The 20,154-nt window shown below is 42.9% G+C and overlaps 1 protein-coding gene across 2 annotated transcripts in view; it reads left to right on the top strand.

The window, feature by feature from the left end:
* EVA1A (eva-1 homolog A, regulator of programmed cell death) overlaps positions 1–20,154 on the top strand; it is a 312,742-nt gene that overhangs the window by 107,572 nt on the left and 185,016 nt on the right. For both annotated transcript variants that reach the window (XM_075126379.1, XM_075126380.1), the window contains exon 3: positions 13,513–13,636. In XM_075126379.1, the coding sequence (XP_074982480.1) occupies positions 13,513–13,636 (124 nt within the window). The remainder of the gene's footprint in view (positions 1–13,512; positions 13,637–20,154) is intronic.

The following is a 20,154-nucleotide window of genomic DNA, read 5'->3' as shown; positions in this document are numbered from 1 at the left end:
GTGCCTCCTGGCCATCTCTTTTCCTGCTTATAAGTAAGTGGAAGAGGCAGTCGGAATCCTGAAACGTTAAGCGTCGGAGTATTAAATACAAATGTCTAAATTGTGCCCACAGAATAGATACCTCTGATCACCAATAGTAATTGTGTGCACCAAATGCAAAGTTCTATGGTTGGAAGAGGTATTTTCCTCTCTTTTTGCAGACATCCATGTAGTTACCACTGCATAGCCTTAGTAGAGTTGGTGAAAAACAGATTTTTTTGGGTTGGTGGCTGAACCGGGGAAAAAAAGTATTTTGGATTGACCTGTAATTGGGTCAACCAGCAATTTTTCTGTTTTTTTTTCTTGATGAAACAAAAAACCTAAATTTCATTTCTGATTGTTTGAAACACTTTATTTCCTCCAAAATAGAATGATTTGTTTCATTTCTGAGTGTTTTTTACCCTTTTTTGTGTTAAATCTAGATACACTTCAAAACCAAATGTCGTTTTGAAACCAAGTCAAAATGAGTCATTTAGAAAATGTTGAAATGAAACATTTCAGCTTTTTTGGATTTTCCATCCTTCCCCATTTTTTCTAGACAAAACTATGAGCTGAATTATTCCTGAATTTGTGAACAGTTTTGGTAAACTGAAATTGCATGTTTCAGTAAATAAACTATTCACCAGAAAAAAATTCGCCCAGCTCTAGTCTTGCGTGATGGGTTTCGTAAACCCATATTTTGCTTCGACAATATGTAACCCATTGGTCAATGCATGTTATGTGGCTCCTTCTGCCCAATCTACAGAGGATGCGAGTCTGTTACAGTCTCCTGCTACAGAGTCTTGCTCTTCAGATCAAGCTGGAATGACTCAAGGTTCTGTAGGTCCGTGGTTCAAATCTGAAAGTTGACCAAGATACCAGCAATCAGTCACACCTATTTCTGAACCTTTGGCCATAACTGTTCATTAATTTTATGTCTGCCATTGAAATGTAGCTGCCAAGTTCTAGGTCACTCTTCCCATGACGACAGTTTTGCAGATTTCTGGACTAGATTCTGGACAGCTGGGGTAGGGACTGGTATTACTTCCTTGAACCACTAATGCAGTGCTCACCTGTGGAATTAGTGGCCCATGTGAAGAGCATCTGGTGTTACTGCTGCCCTCTACATATGTGACAGCCGCCACACCAGGGACTGAACAAAAGACCTCCAGAGCTAAAAGCGTGAGCTGCTACAACTTCAGACATAGAGCCCCTGTGACATATACCCACCACTGGTAAAGGAGGAGCAGCTTTAAAACCCACAATAGCTCCACAAGTTTCCTTAGAGGGCTGCCATGTCAATGCAGTCTCTGGCCAGTCTCCAAGACCTCCATGCCCTCAGGGTGCCTTTCAGCCAGAGGCTCTTTCTGCGTTTTGCTGGTCCTTTCTGGCTCCTGTTGTGTTGTCTTAGAAGATGGAATAAGTGGGCCCACTTATTCCAGGTAGCAACATGACCTGTCACGATACCACACTAAACAGTCAACATGGTTCAGGGTTTTAAAGTCTCTGCCTGCTTCGTCCCATGGCAAACACATCATTAAATATCTTTTAAACCTTCAATTAAAGGTACAGGAAAGAAAGAAAAACAGTTAAAGCATTTGAAATGTAAAGTATTAAGTAAAGTTTTCATTTTAATAATATCCCGTATTCCCTTTCTCTTTAGCAGTAGAGTTTTTTTTAAAAGGAAAATAACCCTGGCTGATGGTCTTTTAGATGGGATTAAGGATGGTAATAACTGTCCATTTTGGGGCAGAGACGTTCGCTGAGAGGGGTTGAAGCTGTTCTTGTTGCTGTAGTTCTTAGATAACAAGACAAACACACACAAGGGGAGAGAAAAGAAGAGCAAAGATAGAAAATGCAGCTTCTGTCTCTAGTTCTGACTCTTACTGGCAACTGGAGGAACACAGGCCCAGCACACTTCTGGGCAGACTTATATCAGCCTTGGGCTGCTTACGGCATTGCTTTCCTCTTTCTGGCCACAGGCTTACAGCAGTGTTGTAAAAGAGACCGTCTTGGCCAGCTAATACAGACTTAGTAGACCGAAGGTAAAAAGAAAGGGTTAGGAAAGGGAAGAAATAAGCTGGGGAAGGGAAAGCATACCCAGGGGGAGGAGAGGAGATGTGGAGACAAAGTTTCTTATCCCAGATGGTGTTCAGAATTTAGCCAAAGTTGAGGGAGGTGGGGATATCATCTAGGCCCTTCTCTCTGGCTCAGTCTGCTCAGGACATCTCTCAGAATTAGGACAACAAAGCTCCAGTGGTAAACAGTGGACCCTGGCTTTCCAGGAGATGGTGGGGGTGGTGATCGTGATTGTGAAGCTTGCTCTTTCCTGTCCATTTGTCTCCCAATCAGCAATGGTGGTTCATTTTATTCTCCTCCACGAAGTCTTCTCTTTTAAGGACCCCGAAAGGAATGATGGGTGTAAGAGCCCATACCTCATTATATTGTTCACCAGTTAAGTTTGATTTCTGACTGACCAATATTGGTCAACTGACTTTCAGTTCCACACTCCTTCTTTACCAGAGAATGATCTTAACACAGTCCTAATTTGGCCATTGTCTCTTTCGCATTTTTTCCCATCCACGTTTATGGTTATTGGTTGTGACATTTTATGAACTTTCACTCACTTCTCACAGTGGAGGTCACAGTTAGGATAAATTCAAAGGCCCAATTATTACAATATTCTCCACACTGTAAGTGGAGGACTGTGGCCACTGTGCACCACTGCTTCCCATAATGGAAGTTCCCCCATCAGGGACCTCTGCCATGGTTTATGGCCCAGTATCTGTTTCCAGATTCTGTTAGTGGCGGGAAATGGTGGATAACTTCAGCCTCCTTCAGCAATCTCAGGTGAATTGATCGATGGCCTATTTTTGTTCACAACATTTTCAGATTATCTTGGGAGATTTCAGATGAAAGTAAATGGTGATGGGATTTTGTGGGAAAAGGGGTTGTGAGTCTATGGAGGCAGAAGGGGGACACAAGCACAGCTATGTAAGGGCTTTGCCTTCATTAAAAAATTGCTGTGTTCTCCCCTCATTGTTTCAGATACCTCCCAGTAATAAATATTTACAAGGTAAATTGTAAACTCCTGGAGGCAGGGACTGTATCATTTTATTTGTCTTTATAGCTGTTAGCATCATGGCACCCCAAAGCTGACTGAGGCCTTTGGCTACTACTATTTATGAATAAAGTGAGTTCATTAAAATATAACCTTCCCTCCCCTACTATAGCATGCGAAAGAATTCTAGCCATGTGTGTGTACGTGTTTGTATGTCTGTGTATTAGAGTGGGGCCAAAACCAAAGTCCTGGATCTGAACACTCCCAGATTATGGGAAAGTTCAGATCTGGATCCAAAGTTTGCAGCTTGGGTCCATTGTGTGTGTGTTCTATAAAATATCAGTGTGTATGCATAGGCACATGTTAGTCTTTACACTAGCACAGAAGGTGCAATATAACTGTTGTAAGTTTGTGTGGCCCAATCAGAAATAAGTGTAATTAAAAGCCATATAAAAGTATTGGCCAAGCCCAAAATGCATGAATTTGACTTGCAAAATCTGTGAGAGATTTAAAGTAAAATACACAATGAGAAGAGTCAGAGGAAGAAGCTTAAAATGATATGGGATTCTTGATACATTTATAAATCTTTCGGTAACTCCATGTTCCTGCATCAACATTCCTGATGTTATTAATTTACAGCATTAAACATAACTCCAGGCTTGTGTGGAAGGGAGTTTACAAGGTGTGACATTGCTTGTTATCATATACATAGATTACGCCTCATGCCCAGTTGTTATCTGCGATATACTCCTATTAACAAGGTGACAGAGAATAAAAACCTGAATAAAATAAAAACCCCCACCCTGAAGCAAATACTCACCAGCAACCACACACCACACAGCAAAAACACTAACCCAGGAACCTATCCTTGCAACAAAGCCCAATGCGAACTCTGTCCACATATTTATTCAAGTGACACCATCATAGGACCAGTTTCAGAGTAGCAGCCGTGTTAGTCTGTATCCGTAAAAAGAACAAGAGTACTTGTGGCACGTTAGAGACTAATAAATTTATTAGAGCATAAGCTTTCATGAGCTACAGCTCACTTCATTGGATGCATAGAATGGAACATATAGTAAGAGAGATAGATACATAGGAGGCCTTGTGCCTATAACATGGTGTGCACCGGTAAGGAAAGGTGGGGAGAAGTGCAGCCAGAACCTCAGCAGGACCAGTGTTTGGCCTCAGTGAGCCACACCAATGCCATGTCTGGCCTCATGGCTCCAAGAAGGAGCTGCTGATTTATGACCCAGGCAAGTGGAAAGACAGTATTTAAAGCATATATATCTCTTACTATGTATTCCATTCAATGCATCTGATGAAGTGAGCTGTAGCTCATGAAAGCTTATGCTCTAATAAATTTGTTAGTCTCTAACGTGCCACAAGTACTCCTGTTCTTTTTGCGGATACAGACTAACACGGCTGCTATTCTGAAAGTAATAAATACCTTGTTATCAGGAAAATAAAAGGCACTGTAGAGGTGTTGCGTTTCTGCTTCTATACATTTGTCAAATAGAATGCAGGCTAAATTCAGCCATCAGACATGCATGCATAGGTCCCACTGAAACCAAGGGGAACTGCACCTTGGGGGGCAAAATTCAGTCTTGTGACTTTATTTGCCTCAAAAGAAAACTATGTGTTGCTTGTAAAATGCTCTGGAGATGAATCATGCTTCACTCATTAGAAGCATTAGTTAGCTTTTGGGGAAAGAACACTTGGCATTCCTTCTGTGTTTAGTTTGTGTCTATTTCACCTCTCCCAAGAATGATCGGTGACGTGGATCATGAAGGCTGCTGAGGTGGTATTTCCTTTTGTCCTATAAGTGAGATACATGACACTTTCTCTGTCACCATATCCTGCTGCTGTTCTACCAGAGCGGGAGGCAGTCATACAAAAGGGATTGGATTCCTTGCATTTTAACCACAGAATTCCCTGAGACATTGTTTCCCTTCACTGGCAAGGTTTTAATAATATGAAGCAAGGGCAGTGATATGACTCTTCTGCTGATGGGAAGATCAGACCGCACAGCTTCTGAACCAGGAGGCACATGTTGACCACAGGGTGATGGGGATGGAAGCTGTTTGGGGAAAAACATTTTTTCATGAGCCTCAGAGAAAGTGAAATAGGGAGTGAAAACAAATGTAATTCAAGTGATCCAAATTTCCTAGCGAGCTGAGCGCTGTGACTCTTGTATCAGGCTCCTCTGCTGCCATCTGTCTTCATCTCAAGAAGTTTATTATAATTATTATTTTTAAATTACATTAGCACCTGGAGGCATCAACAGAGATTGGGGCTCCACTGTGCTAGGTGCAGAACAAATACATAATAAGAGCTGGTCCCTGCGCTGAAGCTGGGACAGTCTAAACACAGAATCCAAAGGGTGTGAGGGAAACAAAGGCACAGAAGGGGGAAATGACTTGCACAAGGCCACACAGCAGGTCAGCACTAGAACCGGGATTAGAACCCAGAGCTACTCCGTCCCAGTCATGTGCCCACTGGACCCATCTGTATCTTGGTATAATCCATTAATATGTTACAGTGGTTTATGTGCCGTTTCCTTGAACGATTTCTATTTCAGCCTCTGAACATACAGAAATCTTCAATGAGCTTTAATGCTCCAAGGCTTTGAAAGGAGCTGTGAGGCAGAACTTAAAACCCATGATGCTAGCTGCTTTACAAAGGCATCATGATCAGTGAGTATATGCTCTGATGAAGTTATAATAATTTCCAAACTCAGCCTAAAATCACAGAACTGATGCAATTTATCACATGTACAGTGCCCAGACTGCATTGTGTTGGGAATGTAAGTATCGCTCCCCACAACGTATATAACAGGTTAAATATTTGTAAGTGGCAAAAATGTTTGATACTATCTCTGTGCAGAAGCCGTGGTGAATATCTGCCGATTTTACTCTGTAAATTGCCTTATCCGTGAAATCTTTAGCTTCGCTGAAATTACTCTTCAAAGCAGTCTGATTGCATACCACAAGGTGATGGATCATTTGTGCCTCCAATTTTTATCTCTGTCACCTTGTTAATTGTTCCCCAGAATAATTGTTAATTGTTGGCATCAGGCTTTGTTGCAAGGATAGGTTCCTGGCTTAGTGTTTTTGCTGTGTGGTGTGTGGTTGCTGGTGAGTATTTGCTTCAGGTTGGGGTCTTTTATTTTATTCAGGTTTTTATTCTCTGTCAGCTTGTTAATTGTTCCCCAGAATTATTAATTGTTCCGCAGAATACATGCATTAGTGTGTTGCCCAGTTGAGGTGTAAGAGTTCCAAGTGCTGGGGCATCCATCACTCCCATGGGAAAGTGTTTGACAACATCATGACTCACTGCCGTGATTTTTCTTCTGTTGTGCATTTTAAACATTCCCTTCCTGTAATCCCATGACTCCTAGTTATATTCTCATTTATATTTTCATCAGTACCTGTAATATGTCATCTTCCTTTGAAGATGATGCCTTTAATACAGATTGTTATTGAGTCCCTCACCCTTAATTAATATGAAGTCAATATAAGTCAGTATTTGTAAGTCCAGTATTTATAGTAGATGTTTATCAATCCATTCCCCTTCAACCTGCCAAGCGTATTTCTTCTTGAGTGGTTCACATCTGAATTAATACCTGGGGATTCACTCCATCTTAATCTTGCTCCAAGACCATGTCTAAACATACCAGGGTGAAATTAACAGCATGTGACAGAAAGGTGAATGCCAATGTATGTTCTAGGCCAGCACAGCATAACATTGTACTTACTTACCATCTAAGTAAACTGCAATCTGTAAATTTACTTAGATTGTAAGATCTTTGGAGCAGGGACTGCCTTTTTGTTTTATGTGTACAATGCCTAGCACAATAGGTCTCTGATTCCTGTTAGGGGTCTATAGCTGCTATTGCTATACAAATAAGTAATAATAATGATGTGCTACCAGTCACATGGCAAGTTGAGTTGGTGCACAACAGAGAGATCTGATATAGCAGTTGCTTGATATTCCCTCAGACAGGTACCTCCTGTCCAATCTACGGTGATAGCGCTTCCTTGATTAGTCCGCCTTTTCCTGCCCCTATCTGTAATTTATTCTACTTCCCCACACAACTCCTATCAAAATCCTCTGACTCTATGAACCTCACTGATTTGTATTAAGATCTGGGAGGTCCTTTGTAATGACCATTATTTCTTTATGTACATTGTTTGGGATTTTTTCTTTTAAATCAGAAACTCTTGTTTGAATTACAATTAAAAATATTAACATGTTATGATTTTACAATAATGTATACATTCATACAAAAAATCAACAATATTTAAAATCGTATGAAACCCAATTGTAAGAATAATCCAAATGAAATAACCGATACTCCCGACATTTAAGAGAGGGAACCTGGATACTCCACGCTTTGTATCAATGGGTAGTGCAGACAGAATAAAGGCTGTGTCATTTGTTACTTTTATTGCAAATCTTGTGGCCTAGCTAGGTAGATGACTGGAAAATGTGTTTGGTGCAGCTATGTGTAATTCCACTGACATGTGTAACTCCATGGACTTCAGTGGGGTTACACCCACTTAGACCAGGACTGAGTTTGGCCCAATAACCTTTTATAGCTATAGAATAAGAATCCAGGATTGTCATTCTGAAGCCTAGAACATTGGCTAAGTCAATGTGAAGTGATGGAAACAGCTACAATCATGGCTGAGAGCTCCTTTTGTTCAGAATATCACAAGTTTGAATCGTCACTGGGATTCTCGATCTGTTACCATGCAATTTTTAAGTGCTCAGCCATTTTTGGCTTTTTTACACTTTACTACGAATTACATCCATATGACAGCACAGGCTTTCACATATCTCTAATTTAATGCACATATCTCTAATTTAAGAATGCATTTAATGCTTTTGATTGCTGTCTCTCAACACCATACTACTTGAAACATCATTTAGTGTGGGCCTTCCCTGTTGTTTCACAGTACTGGGTCGCGGAATGTAAAGCCCTCGGTTGTGGCGTCTCTGGTCAGCACCACAGCCCGGGCCGTTAAAAGTCCCTTCGGCAGTGCTGCCTGGCTAAGACAGGCTAGTCCCCACCTGTTCCGACAGCACCTGATGCCCTGGAAGTAGCCAGCAGCAGGTCCGGCTCCTAGGCGGGGGGGGGGGGGGGGGCTCTGCGCGCTGCCCCTGCCCCGAGCACTAGCTCTGCACTCCTGGCCAATGGGAGCTGAGGGGAGGCAGTGCATGTGGGCGAGAGCCATGCAGAGCTGCTTGCGCACCTCCGCCTAGGAGCTGGACCTGCTGCTGGCTGCTTCTGGGGTGCAGTGCAGTCCGTGGTGCCAGGACAGGCAGCGCCGCTGATTGGGAACCCCCTGCCCCAGTCCTAAGCCCCCACAAACCTAGAGCCCCTTCCCAAACCCCTCATCCCCAGCTCCGTTGGGTCAACAATTTTCTTCAACTGGTCGCCAGAAAAAGTTTGAAAACCACTCATCTAGAGTCATCCTTGTGCCTCTCTGATGATGGATGTTATAAGTAGAGCAGCCCTGGGGTGAAATCCTGGCCCTATTGAAGTCAATGGGAGTTTTACCATTGACTTCAGTGGGGTCAGGATGTCACCCTGGGTGTATTAACTTCATTGACTGCAATGGAATTAAAACAGGAATAGGTTTGCCCCGAAGTGTTAAATTCAGTGGTGGTGTATGTAAAATGAATGATGCTCAAGGCAAGTAATTCTTGGTGAATATCACGAAGAGATAAACAAGTGTGTATGTGTAGGGGGTGGGTTTTTAAAACACCTTCTTGCAGTGACCCAATTGAGGGTGTTTTTTTTTTTAAACTTTGATTTCATTTAACAAGGACCCCTCCCCCCCCATTAGAGAACACAATGAAGTTTATTTAGTGTGTAGCTTCTCGGCACCCACTGGAAAGTCCTGATTTTGATCTTGCAGCAGCTCTCACATTAAGAGCTGGGTCACTGGAGTGAGATTAATCAGAGGCATAAATCACAGTGGTCAGATTGGTGTTTGTTTTGCTTAAATTCACCTGGCTTTCTTTCCTTCTTATCTCCCCTAAATCTCATGGCTTCTCAGCTCAGTCATGGAGCAGAGAATGGAATGGATTTAAACTGCCATGACTTCCCTTGTGGGCTCTTGCTGTCAGCCCTGAGGTTTGATTTACCACTGGAACCCTGTTATAAAATGGCACAAGACAATTAAGGAGTCTTCCCTCCCCTTCTGCATCAGACAAGGATTCCTTCTCCTCCCCAGTTAGTGTGATTTTTTTATAATACAATGTGACTTTATTTTGTACTAGCTGAGGGCCCACCAGATGATGATTATGTCAGAGTCATGGTTAATTCTGCATGTGAAGTCCTATTTCTATACATGTGCAGACTGTTCAAGGGTATTTTTCTCATTTTGTTGTTGCACCTTTCCACCTCCTCAGCAGCGATTTGTTATTCTCAGCTCACAGTGACTGGGAGCAAATCAAGCAGGAAGTAGAATGAGAGAATAAACAGAAAGCTTTCTTTGCTCAACATAATTTGTTGCCATCTGTGACTTTGCAAAGGAAATTGATGCTCAGTAGATTAGTAAACATTAAACAAATTGCCTCCCTGGTAAGAAAGTTGCATGACATGTCAGCTGATCACCCCACTGACTGATCTGAAAATCCAACACCACTTTTGACACACTTATAACCTTTTTGTCTAGTGTAGGGCAAATGTAGATGAGGATAGCAGGGAAAAGATTGTCAGTGGTACATGTGGAAAGGCAACATTTTTGTTGTTAAGATCGCATCCATCCTACAAAAGTATCCAAGATATATTACAGAGTTCCATGATACATTAACTTTTCTTTCACTGGAATTTAAGAGCGGGTCTACATGTTTAATGCAAAAACTTTTAAAATCAAGAATGGGTTTTTATGGCATGATTTACATTTCTTCTTTTTTTATTCAATGCTCCATGACTTTTGATAATTGTATTTAAAAGATTGCAATCATTATCAACATTTTTTGTTTAGCAAAGCCCAGGTTTTAGACAGAAAATGTGAATAATGATTTTGACAAATTTTTCAGCAATTTTTTTGCCAAAATGTCCATTTTAAACCACACAACATAAAAATAACTTTAAAATGTTGAATATTTTCATGAAGTAATTTCTCCCTTTTTGACCAACTCTTCTTAATGTTGAAGTTGCACAGTTAGATATTCAAAAGTTTTCACACTCAACCTTAACTTTGCCCCTAGCATTGCAGTTGCATGGGTAATTTCTCCTATGACCTTTGATACACCAGTATGTAGCATGCACTAGGGCTGTGTACTACTCTGTATGCCAGACAAAGAGATCCAAGAAGTCATCGATGTGAAAAATATACAGTAAGTAGTACATACTGGAGATTAGTGTACAACAAGACAAAGGAATAATGAAACATTTGCATGTAAAGACCACCTACATTCATAGTTAGCTTAGCTTTGTGGTTAGTTGCCTCAGTCTCTGCATTGTGCCTAGGGAAAGCTGCGCAGGTACTGGTTGCACATAGAAGGTGGGGTTTTCAAAAGTGCTCCATGTTGACTTGACTTAGTCCCACTGAAATCAATGGTAGTTTCCTATTGGTTTCAATGGGAGTAGTTAGGTCAATGCTGAGTGCTTTTGAAAATCCCACCTGGATTGTATAGAACATGGCTACGGACAAATGTGTGCATTTTGAACTTAGTGAAAAGAATATGCTGCGAGAGCTAAACACAGAGGTTTTTATACCTTAGTTCAATAACTCACTGTCCCCAAACACTCCTAGGCACCTCTTCTTAGTACAAGCTATTTCCATTCAGCTCCCAGATTTTTCATCTGTAGATCTCTATATTGAAAAGATCACACGTACATTCTTTGTTCACTTTGCCCTCAGAATTGGCTGAACTGTCTTGGTTTAAATTTTAAAATAAATCCACAAACTTCAAGCAGAGACAAAGCTGAATGTATGTCAGCCAGGAAGGTGAAAGCTCCTGAAGTGTCTGAACAACCGAAAATACTGGGATTTAGAATGGACCCTGCCATTTAACCTAAACTGGAGGAGCCATTGCTATGCCTGTTATAAATATGGGAGATGGAGAGATGAAGGGGTGTAGGTTAGGGAGGAAATACGTTCTTTTCAGCTGAGATTTGAAGATAGATGGAGAATCACTGAGACAGTGAGAAAGTTGGTCTGAATGACAGAAGCTTCAGAGAAGAAAGTGTCGGCATGGGCAGTACAGTGGTGGGATTATGGAAAAGGATAAAAAGCAGGTCCATGTGAGAGGCGGGAACAGAAAGAGGAATGGAGATGCTGGGAGAGTTTTTGAGACGCAGTTTGCTGAAGTCTCCTTGTAAGTGAAAATAATCCGGTTGGGAATGGAATTCATAGCTCTGTTAAGCAGGGACTTAACGATGTTGATGATTTACCTCACTCTGTGGTCTCAGTCAAAATGCTCTGACAGGTTCATGTGTGTCAGACAAACATTATGGTAATTTTAGAGCTTTAAGGGGCTCCACAGAAGTATGTAAATACCACCTAAGTCATCTAGCTGAACATAAAACTTAATTACTGCCCCCTCCACCCCTTCTGCTTTAAAGGATCATAAGGATAAAAATCATTAATCTTTCTTAATGAAGCCATTTTCTATCAGGAGACAGAATGTCTTTCCCCTGTGGATTTTAAGATGGAGTTTTATAAGGGGTGTTATGAATGGAGAAGCGTGTGAAGGGAATTCCAAGAACATGCGACGTGGGAGACCCCATCAGGCTCACAGGCCCTGCGTGAGTTTAGCTAAAATGAAGCCACTGGAAGGGGGTGGGGGGGAAGTGAGTCCCATTCAAAACGAAGTCGGCTGAGTAATACTCCTACCACCTCTACTGCTAGTGATTAGAATGATAATTGCTGCACTTTTTCTGTAACTAACAAAAGAAGGCATTTAAAAACACGTGGTCCAAATCCTGACCCCACAGTGAAATCAATGGTCAAATTGTCAATAGCTTCGGTGAGACTGGGATTTGGTCCTGTATAATTAATGATCTGGTACTCACTGTGACAACGCCAATCCTCACTCCTGAACTATCCATCTCTCAGACCTTGTCCACACACAAAGTTACACTATTTTAACGAAAGGTGTGTTTTTAAATCTCTTTAGTTAAATCAGTGTAAAAACCCTCCATTTTTTTTACCTGATTAAGCTAACTTGACAAAATCCATTCTTAAAGCAAAGTCTACCCGGGGCTTAACTAAATTGTGTAAAAACAAACCTTAATTTAACAGTGCAAGCTTGTGTGTAGATGAGGGGTGACATTTTAAAAAAGCACCTAAGCGGCACAGGAGTCTTATTTTTAAAAATGACTGAGGAGCTCCTATGTCACTTAGGTGCTAAAATTTTACCCAAGGCCTCAATCTTTCCTAAAATGTCCAGTGTTGAGCTTGCTTCCCTCTCGTTCACACTCATTCACTTAAATCTCAGATGTCTGCATTATGATCTAATTTGGGCTGCTAGCTAGCATTTCAGCAGTGCCATCCAGTGGAATCCCCCATTGCCCCTGTGGTGCAGTGTTGCCATTCAGTCTGCTTTGTTTGCACTCACTAGGCCAGGCCCTCAGCTGGTATCTATCGGCGTCACTCCACTGAGGTAAATGAAGCTGTGCTGAGTTAAGCTAGCTGGGGATCTGGCCCGTCGTTATGAGCTTTCTAAGGTAGAAGAAGCACCTCAATAGTAAGTCTGAGTGAACAACTGAATTTAGGGGGGTCGTTTTCAAGGATTTGCATGAATATAACATGAAAAATAATCTGACATTCAGATTTTCGATAGGGGGCAGATATTTGGATTCTCTTTTCTTACCTAACAAACACCCTGGTTGTCTTGTGGCTAGGGTGATCAGATAGCAAGTGTGAAAAATCGGGACAGAGAGTGGGGGGTAATAGGTGCCTACATAAGAAAAAGCCCCAAATATCAGGACTGTCCCTATAAAATCGGGACATCTGGTCACCCTACTTGTGGCTGGAATGCTGTTATGTGGGAACTTGGGTATGTAAAGTGGTTGTGGTGAATTTGTGTTTCTTTGTATTATAGGAGTGCCTAGAGCTCCTAACTGAGCCCATTGCGCCAACCACTATATATACACACCTTGTGAGAGACAGTTTCTGCCCCAAAGAGCTTGCAATCTGTTGATTCATTTTGGGGATAATGTTGTAGCATTAGACTGAACTTGGTCATTGTTGTTGGGCTTTTGTGTGTGCTGAACAAGGCTGGGAAGAGTCCCTGGAATTCCAGGGCACTGAGAATTGGTAGCCTCTGCAGTGCAAGCTCATCATGCTGTTCAGTGAGGCCAAGATCACACTACTGCTCTGAAGCCTTTCTCCATTCAGTGCACTCTGATAGGTACTAAAGTGCTTCTATTTTTCTGTTTGTTTTTTGTATGTGTGCCCTTGCCTGTGTAGAAAATGCTGGATGAGTGCCAGGACAGACGGAGCTGCCAGTTCCTTGTCAATAGCCGGCTGTTTGGTCTAGACCCGTGCCCTGGAACCGGCAAGTACCTCATCGTATGGTACAAGTGCAGGCCAAGTAAGTATCTCTCCAGTGAGTCTGGTTGCTTTTGTAAGATCAAAGTTATTCCTAGCTTAAGCCTTTGCAGTGAGGCTTCCTAGCATTCTCTTTTGGGGGGATTTTCACTACCTTCCGCCTTTATTTTCAATGTAACATAAACCATTTGGGTACAGAAGAGCCCTCTCCCCTGCTCTCTCAGGGCATTGCTACTAGACTTTTTCCTTCTCATTGGCAGTCTGCAGTAAGGATTGTTTTTTGCAGGTGCCAGAGAAAGCTCTTGCCAATGTTCAGCTTATGCGCTGCCCAGGTAACATTGTCTTCTTTGGGTGGACTGCTCCAACTTTGTATTGCAGAGGTTTCCACTCTGCGCTGACTGGATGCGAGGCTGCACTTTGGAAGCCATTAGTACAACACAAATTGACAGTGTGATAACAATCCATGTGGTCCAAACTTTCAAAAGTTGTGTGCCTAAAGTTAAGCACCCAAATAAATGGCCTGATGGGAACTGTGTCTGCCCAGCATCTCTGAAATAGGGACCACTTTTATGGGTGCCTAACTTGAGGTACCCAAGTTTGAAAATGTTGGCCTATAACTTTATTTTGTATAGCCCCTTTCATAAAAACCAGATCCCAAACCTTTTTGGAGAGTTAAATAATACAATTATGAAGTTATCACAGCCAATAATAGCAGAGGAGAAGAGGAAATTTAAGCGTCTGGGCAAGGATGAAGATCTGATTTCAGAAGAGATTTTAAAATAAATGGTGAGCCGACAAGAAGGATCTTGCTGCAGCATCCTGAGTCTGATACTTGTGTGTGTGTTTGGGGGGGGAGCTGGCAAGATCTGTCAGGAATTAAATGAAAAGTGGGTAATGAAACATCACTACTATCTATGTTAGTTGTGGCCTTTGAGCAGGTGAATGGAAGGTCCATCTCTGTATGAGAAATTTCTCTGTATAAAATAGAAGTGATTAGCACGTTGTTCTGACAAGTTTCTGTTCTGCATCCGCTGTCTTGTCTTGCACTGTGTATAGTATGCTGAAAAGGAATGTCATGAAAAGGTCTTAGGATTTGTATGCAGGTTCAGGGGAGGAGTGTAGACTGTGCTGAGCTTTTGAAGGTGTCATAGAAGCCCATCTGTACATGAATATTTATGGCTTGGAATGCTCCCCTGTTCACAGGTATGACAGGAAATGGCTTGTGTGTGTGAGCTGAATATCCGAAGTGTGGGGGGAAAAGGGGAATTTTCCTGAAAGACAGCAGAGCTTTGCTAGATTGCTTGAGTTTATTTCCGCAAAACATTTTCCATGCAGCTATAATTTTGCAGGATGAACCAGGGTCATCTTATTGTTTCTCAGTCAATGAGCAATCTCTTCCTGGGAATCTGGTCAGTTCGTAATGCCATTTATAATGCACTGAGCATTAGGCTTGCATGTGGAATGGCAGCAGCATTTTGAGCTATCCACAGAAGCTTCAAGACTTTATCTGCAGGGTAATGAAATAGCAGGAGTGTCACAAGAGCTAGTGCTTGTATGTGTTGATTTGTATTCCTGTTTTTAATTTGCACTGCTTTAAGGGCAAAATAAGGTGAGATACGATCTTCTTATGAGTTCAGTTAGTGCATGGCAGACATACCACAAGGAGAACAGGTCTGGTGTTGTTTTAGCTACTTTGGTGATTCCCGCAGGCATTAAAAAAACAAAAGATGTAAATACAAATATTGTAATATTCTAGGGGAACCCAAATGTGCAGCCCTAATTAGTAGTGAGATCGTATGATTCAGTCCTGGAAGCTGTGGTCCAGTGAGGCGGCAGGCATCTCTGGGGAGGACTGAGCCCCCTCATCTCTTGTCATTGATCACCAGAGAGTATTCATCACAGGAAGCATAAAGGCCCCAGAGAAGCATGCTACCTGGTATGTGATCTGTTATACATTTATCAAAAGCCACAAACAGCGTTTCAGCCCCCACAACTACTGCCTACAAATACTTGGATACAGTCTGCCCGGCGCATACTTTGTAGTGTTCAGAAGGCTGATCTGAAGCATCCAACGGGAAGGTGTGAGCTTTCCTATATTGAGTGCCGTGCTGAAGACTTGCCAGGAGCCCCGGGATTGCCCCAAATAGGCACAGGCATTTGTACTGAATCTTTTTCTAAAATAAAAGCCTAGGTAACCCACAGGTGAGTGTGTTACAGGTTCCACGCTATGCCGATCCATAGAGGCTATACCTAGTTAGAGCCCATAGCTATGACTGCTTGATTCTTTAGCCCAGGCTGTAGTAGGTTCTGCGTCTGGCTCTAGAGGTCTCTGCCTCAATCCCTGGGGTGGGTGGCTGCACAGCTTGTAATATCGCTTTTATTTGAATCTTTATTAATGAATGAATGACTTGTTTGATTTCCCCCTCCCCACAACATAACTGCCATTGAGCACCCTTGCCGTAACCCTGCAGTTACGGGGTGATGGAGGTAGTTGGCTGCGTGTTGCCCTAGGGCCAGACTGATCACACCAGTGCTGTTAATGCAAGGCACAAAGGAGTTCTGCTCCCATGTTCCTTGCAAGTGAGTTTCAATCCTGCTTTGCTTTTTGAACCAGGTGGCTGCATGTTGCTTCTGTTTTCCTTCCCTTGAGCACCGTTTAAAAAGATACAGGGATAGAATGTGGAGCAACATGCCTGCCAGCCTGTGGGGTTGGGGGAGACCTGGCCACCCAGCCAAGACGGGGAGATTAAAAACCTCTCTCGCCCCTGCAGCATGAGCCTGCCTTGGATTCAAATGCTGCTTTCCTAGCGAGACAGGAAGCGGTGCCAGAGACCTCCCTGAACCTTACTGAACCTGAACCTTACTGAACCTCCCCTCTTGGAAAAGAAGAAACTAAAATGACATCGTCTAGTTTTGCTCTTCTTCAACCACTAGTTGTGAGGCGCAGGGTGGGAATCACTGCATGAAATTCTTTGGCCTGTACTATGCAGGAGGTGAGACTAGATGATCAGAATGGTCCTTTCTGTCCTCAGACTCTCTGAATCTATGACACAGAGGGCATGTATCTAAATACACATGTCTCAGGTATGTACACAGCTCTTTCCCTAAATGGCAGCTGCACAGTAAGTCCTGTATAGTGGCAAGAGTCTAGACTGTAGCTAGATGGTGTGTGTGTGTGTATATATAGTTATTTCTGGGGTATGGGAGTGCTGGAGAGATCAGAAATGGTCAATAAATTGCTCCGCTCATTCTCATCCATGGCAGCTTGCTAATGACTGTAAGTTGCTGCTACTGTGTGTTCTCCAGCCAGTACCTAATACACATCTGCCCACATCACCACTGGGGAGGTTTTCAAAAGCACCTTAGGGGTTCAGGAGAACAAGTCACACTAAAAGTCAGAGACTTGCGCTCCTAAATCCCTTTGGTGTCTTTGCAAATCTTACCTGTTACTGGCAGCCTCAGCACAGAGGCTTCGAGGTGGGTCCCTCCAGGCCAGGATTGGGATATATTGAGGGGGGCTGTGTGGGGATGCTAGTTCTGCTGTGGCCTAGGCAGTAGTTGTTCTACAAAGGTCTGATCTGAAAGACCACGGAAATCCATTGACTTCAATGGGCTTTGGGTCAGGTCCTGAATGCACGGAGGATTTCAGTCTGCAGGACACCTTTCAGGAATGTTAAAATAAAATCTTACACAGAGTATGATTATTTCTCACCAGAGTGCAGGTAATATACTAATTTTGTTTAGAACCATGACGTGTAGTTACCCCGTGATCTGAAGAAACGAATTGACACTGAATTTAATTGGCCTCATACACATGCCTTCTAACTGAAATCCTGATTCACCAATGTTATTCAAACAATTTTAGAGTTTGTTTATTCCCCTCAAATCTGGGAGACATAATGCTGGGTAGGATCTTGTATTGCTGTAAGCTAGAAAATACTCATTCTGTGCCATAAATCTGACTCTCTGGAGGGGGGATGGTATAATCTAGTGCTTGCAGTCAGAGGCTAGGAGTAGGACACCTGGGTTCTATTCCTGTGTTGGCCTATGAGACATCGGGCAAGTCATTTAACCTCCCTGTGCCTCAGCAAAATGAGGATACTAATGCCTAGCTACATTTGCAGGGCATTTTGTAGTTCTTCAGATAAAATGTGCTGTATAAAGTTAGTTATTTCTTAATTATATTCTGAGAGGCGAGAAGAGAGATTTCTGCCGCACTTTACAACTTGGCTGCTGCCTACATGACCTTCGACTCCCCAGTCCTGCCACAAGTGCAGGGGACTGGACTAGATGACCTCTTGAGGTCCCTTCCAGTCCTATGATTCTGTGCTCTGCCAGTCTTCTTGCCTCGCCGCAGTTCTTGACTCCCCCTCCTGACCTCTTGCCTTCTTTGCCCCTCTCTTCTGGAAACAGTTCTCCTTTCCTTCTTCAAATAATTTCTAAAGCACAACCTGTTCCTCATGGTTAGCCAGCAGCAATGTTTCTCCTGCCACTCTTTCCCTCTGCCCCATTGTATTGTACCTGCTGTGCCTTAAGATTACAGACTCTTTGGGGCAGGGTATCTTGCTTTTTATTCGGTGTTTTTACCTGTTGTAAAATGCTACATGAAGTTATCACATGGTATAAATGATAGTTGGAAATTGATCTGTACCAAACCCCTTCTACTGAACATTCCTGGGATCCAAACTTTTTGCTTCTGACCCCTTTATCTGGGATGAGCCAGAAATCCTGGCCAATGGGAACTGCAGAGTCGGTGCTCAGGGCAGGAGCAGCGCACGGAGACCCCCCCCCCCCAAGGGGCCATAGGGATGGTGCCGGCCGCTTCTGGGAGAGGCGCACAGCGACGAGCAAGGGCGGGCAGGAAGCCTGCCTTAGCCCTGTTGTGCTGCTGCTGGGGGCCCCCAGGCCCATTTCAATCACCTGGATCCCTGGGCAATTGCCCCCTTCCCCCCATCCGCGGGCCTGCCCGGAAAACATGGCAATAGATTTTGGGGGAACCTCCTCCATGGCATGCATTGAATGTACCATCGCCCATTCAGTTCCCTTAGGACCTGAACTTTTGAAGCCATTGAGAGCTTTGGCACTGACTTCATTCTCAGTGCCACTGTCACAAAGGCCCAGGATCATGCCTTTACTCATTAAATCCTCTGAGCTCAGGACTCTGCCTGAAAGTCCTAGTTAAATTACACCCATCCTTAAGACTTACACGCTGTTGACATGATTTGCTGCGCACTATGCACAAGAAGAGGGAATAACGTTGGAAATAATAGTTTCTTTTGGAGCTATAGAAATCCCAGACACCTTTAACACTAGTGATTGATTTTAGTCCTGGGATAGATTGGTAATTCAGTAGCTATCAAGCCTGTCAGAAAAGCATTAGTCTTCCTCGGGAGACAGTTTTATTGGTGGCAGGAGAAGTTCATTGTATTGTTTGCTGCATTGCTCTTTGGTGGCTCATGCCTTATAAGCAGCCCCGCGGACTGTGGGCTGTTCGAGTGGCACATTTTCCGGGCCTTGCTATTGAGGGTGTAAAATAGGCCCTGGACTCATCAGCTCATTCTTGCTTATCTGTATTATTTCAAAACTGCTTCGATTGGGTAGGGAGTGGAAATTTATAAGGGTAATAAACCTCAGGCCATGAGCACCGCGGTGATGAAAAGGTGTAAATAAAAGAATGCTATAAATGTCAGAGAGCAGATCGGTGAGCCTGGGATCAGATTGAGCCTTATAAATGAAACTTTAATACTTGCAGTTAATTTTGATTTAAGCCACCGATGCGCAGACATTTTCAGATGCTGTCAAATAGCCCCATCCCTAAAACACACTAATCACTCGACTGTCAGGAGCAGGATTAAGAGAAATGTATGATTTCACTGACAGTGAATGCAGAAATTATGGTCTATCAGTGCACGCACTGCGTATGGGAGAGGGTCACAGAAACCCCATCTGACCCGAGTGAGAATGAAAAAATAAAGGGCTTGATTTTTCTCTTGCCTTTGCCAGTGGAATCCTATTGATTTCAAAGGAGTTTCTCCTGACTAACTCTAGTACGAAGGAGAATCCAGCACCCAAATGGGTTCTCAGGTAAATAGTATTTCCCGAAGCAGTTGGGAGGTCACAACCTTTGGCCTCAGGTACAATAGACCTAAAATAATTGGCAGATCCTTAGGCATTGTGTATAACTGTCATAACTTTATGCACTGAAGATCGAGATTGCATTGTGGCAGACATTTCAATTGTGACAAACGATTTTGATTGTTGTGGGGAGGGAAGGGGGGCAAGTTTGTTTATACAATTAGTCAAAGTGACATAGGAACTCCCGCTGACTCCGAGAGGAATAGGAATTTTTTTCACAGTGATTAACCAGAACAAACATGTGGAGAAACCAGTGTCAAAGTGTTTTAGAATGAAAAGTAAAAACAACTCCCCCGCCTCACTCATAAAGCAGTATCAAACTCTGTTAGAGAAGTCAAGTAGCAGCTGTAACTGGTACTCCAGTGGCAAAGAGTTCAAGATACCCTGAAAACACACCTTTAAGAGTAACCAAAAGTGAAGGAACAC

Source organism: Caretta caretta, chromosome 3, assembly GCF_965140235.1.
Source record: "Caretta caretta isolate rCarCar2 chromosome 3, rCarCar1.hap1, whole genome shotgun sequence".
In the NCBI taxonomy this organism is placed as follows: domain Eukaryota; kingdom Metazoa; phylum Chordata; order Testudines; family Cheloniidae; genus Caretta; species Caretta caretta.
The sequence above is the reverse complement of the archived record's forward strand: the minus strand, read 5'-3'. Positions and strand labels throughout refer to the sequence as shown.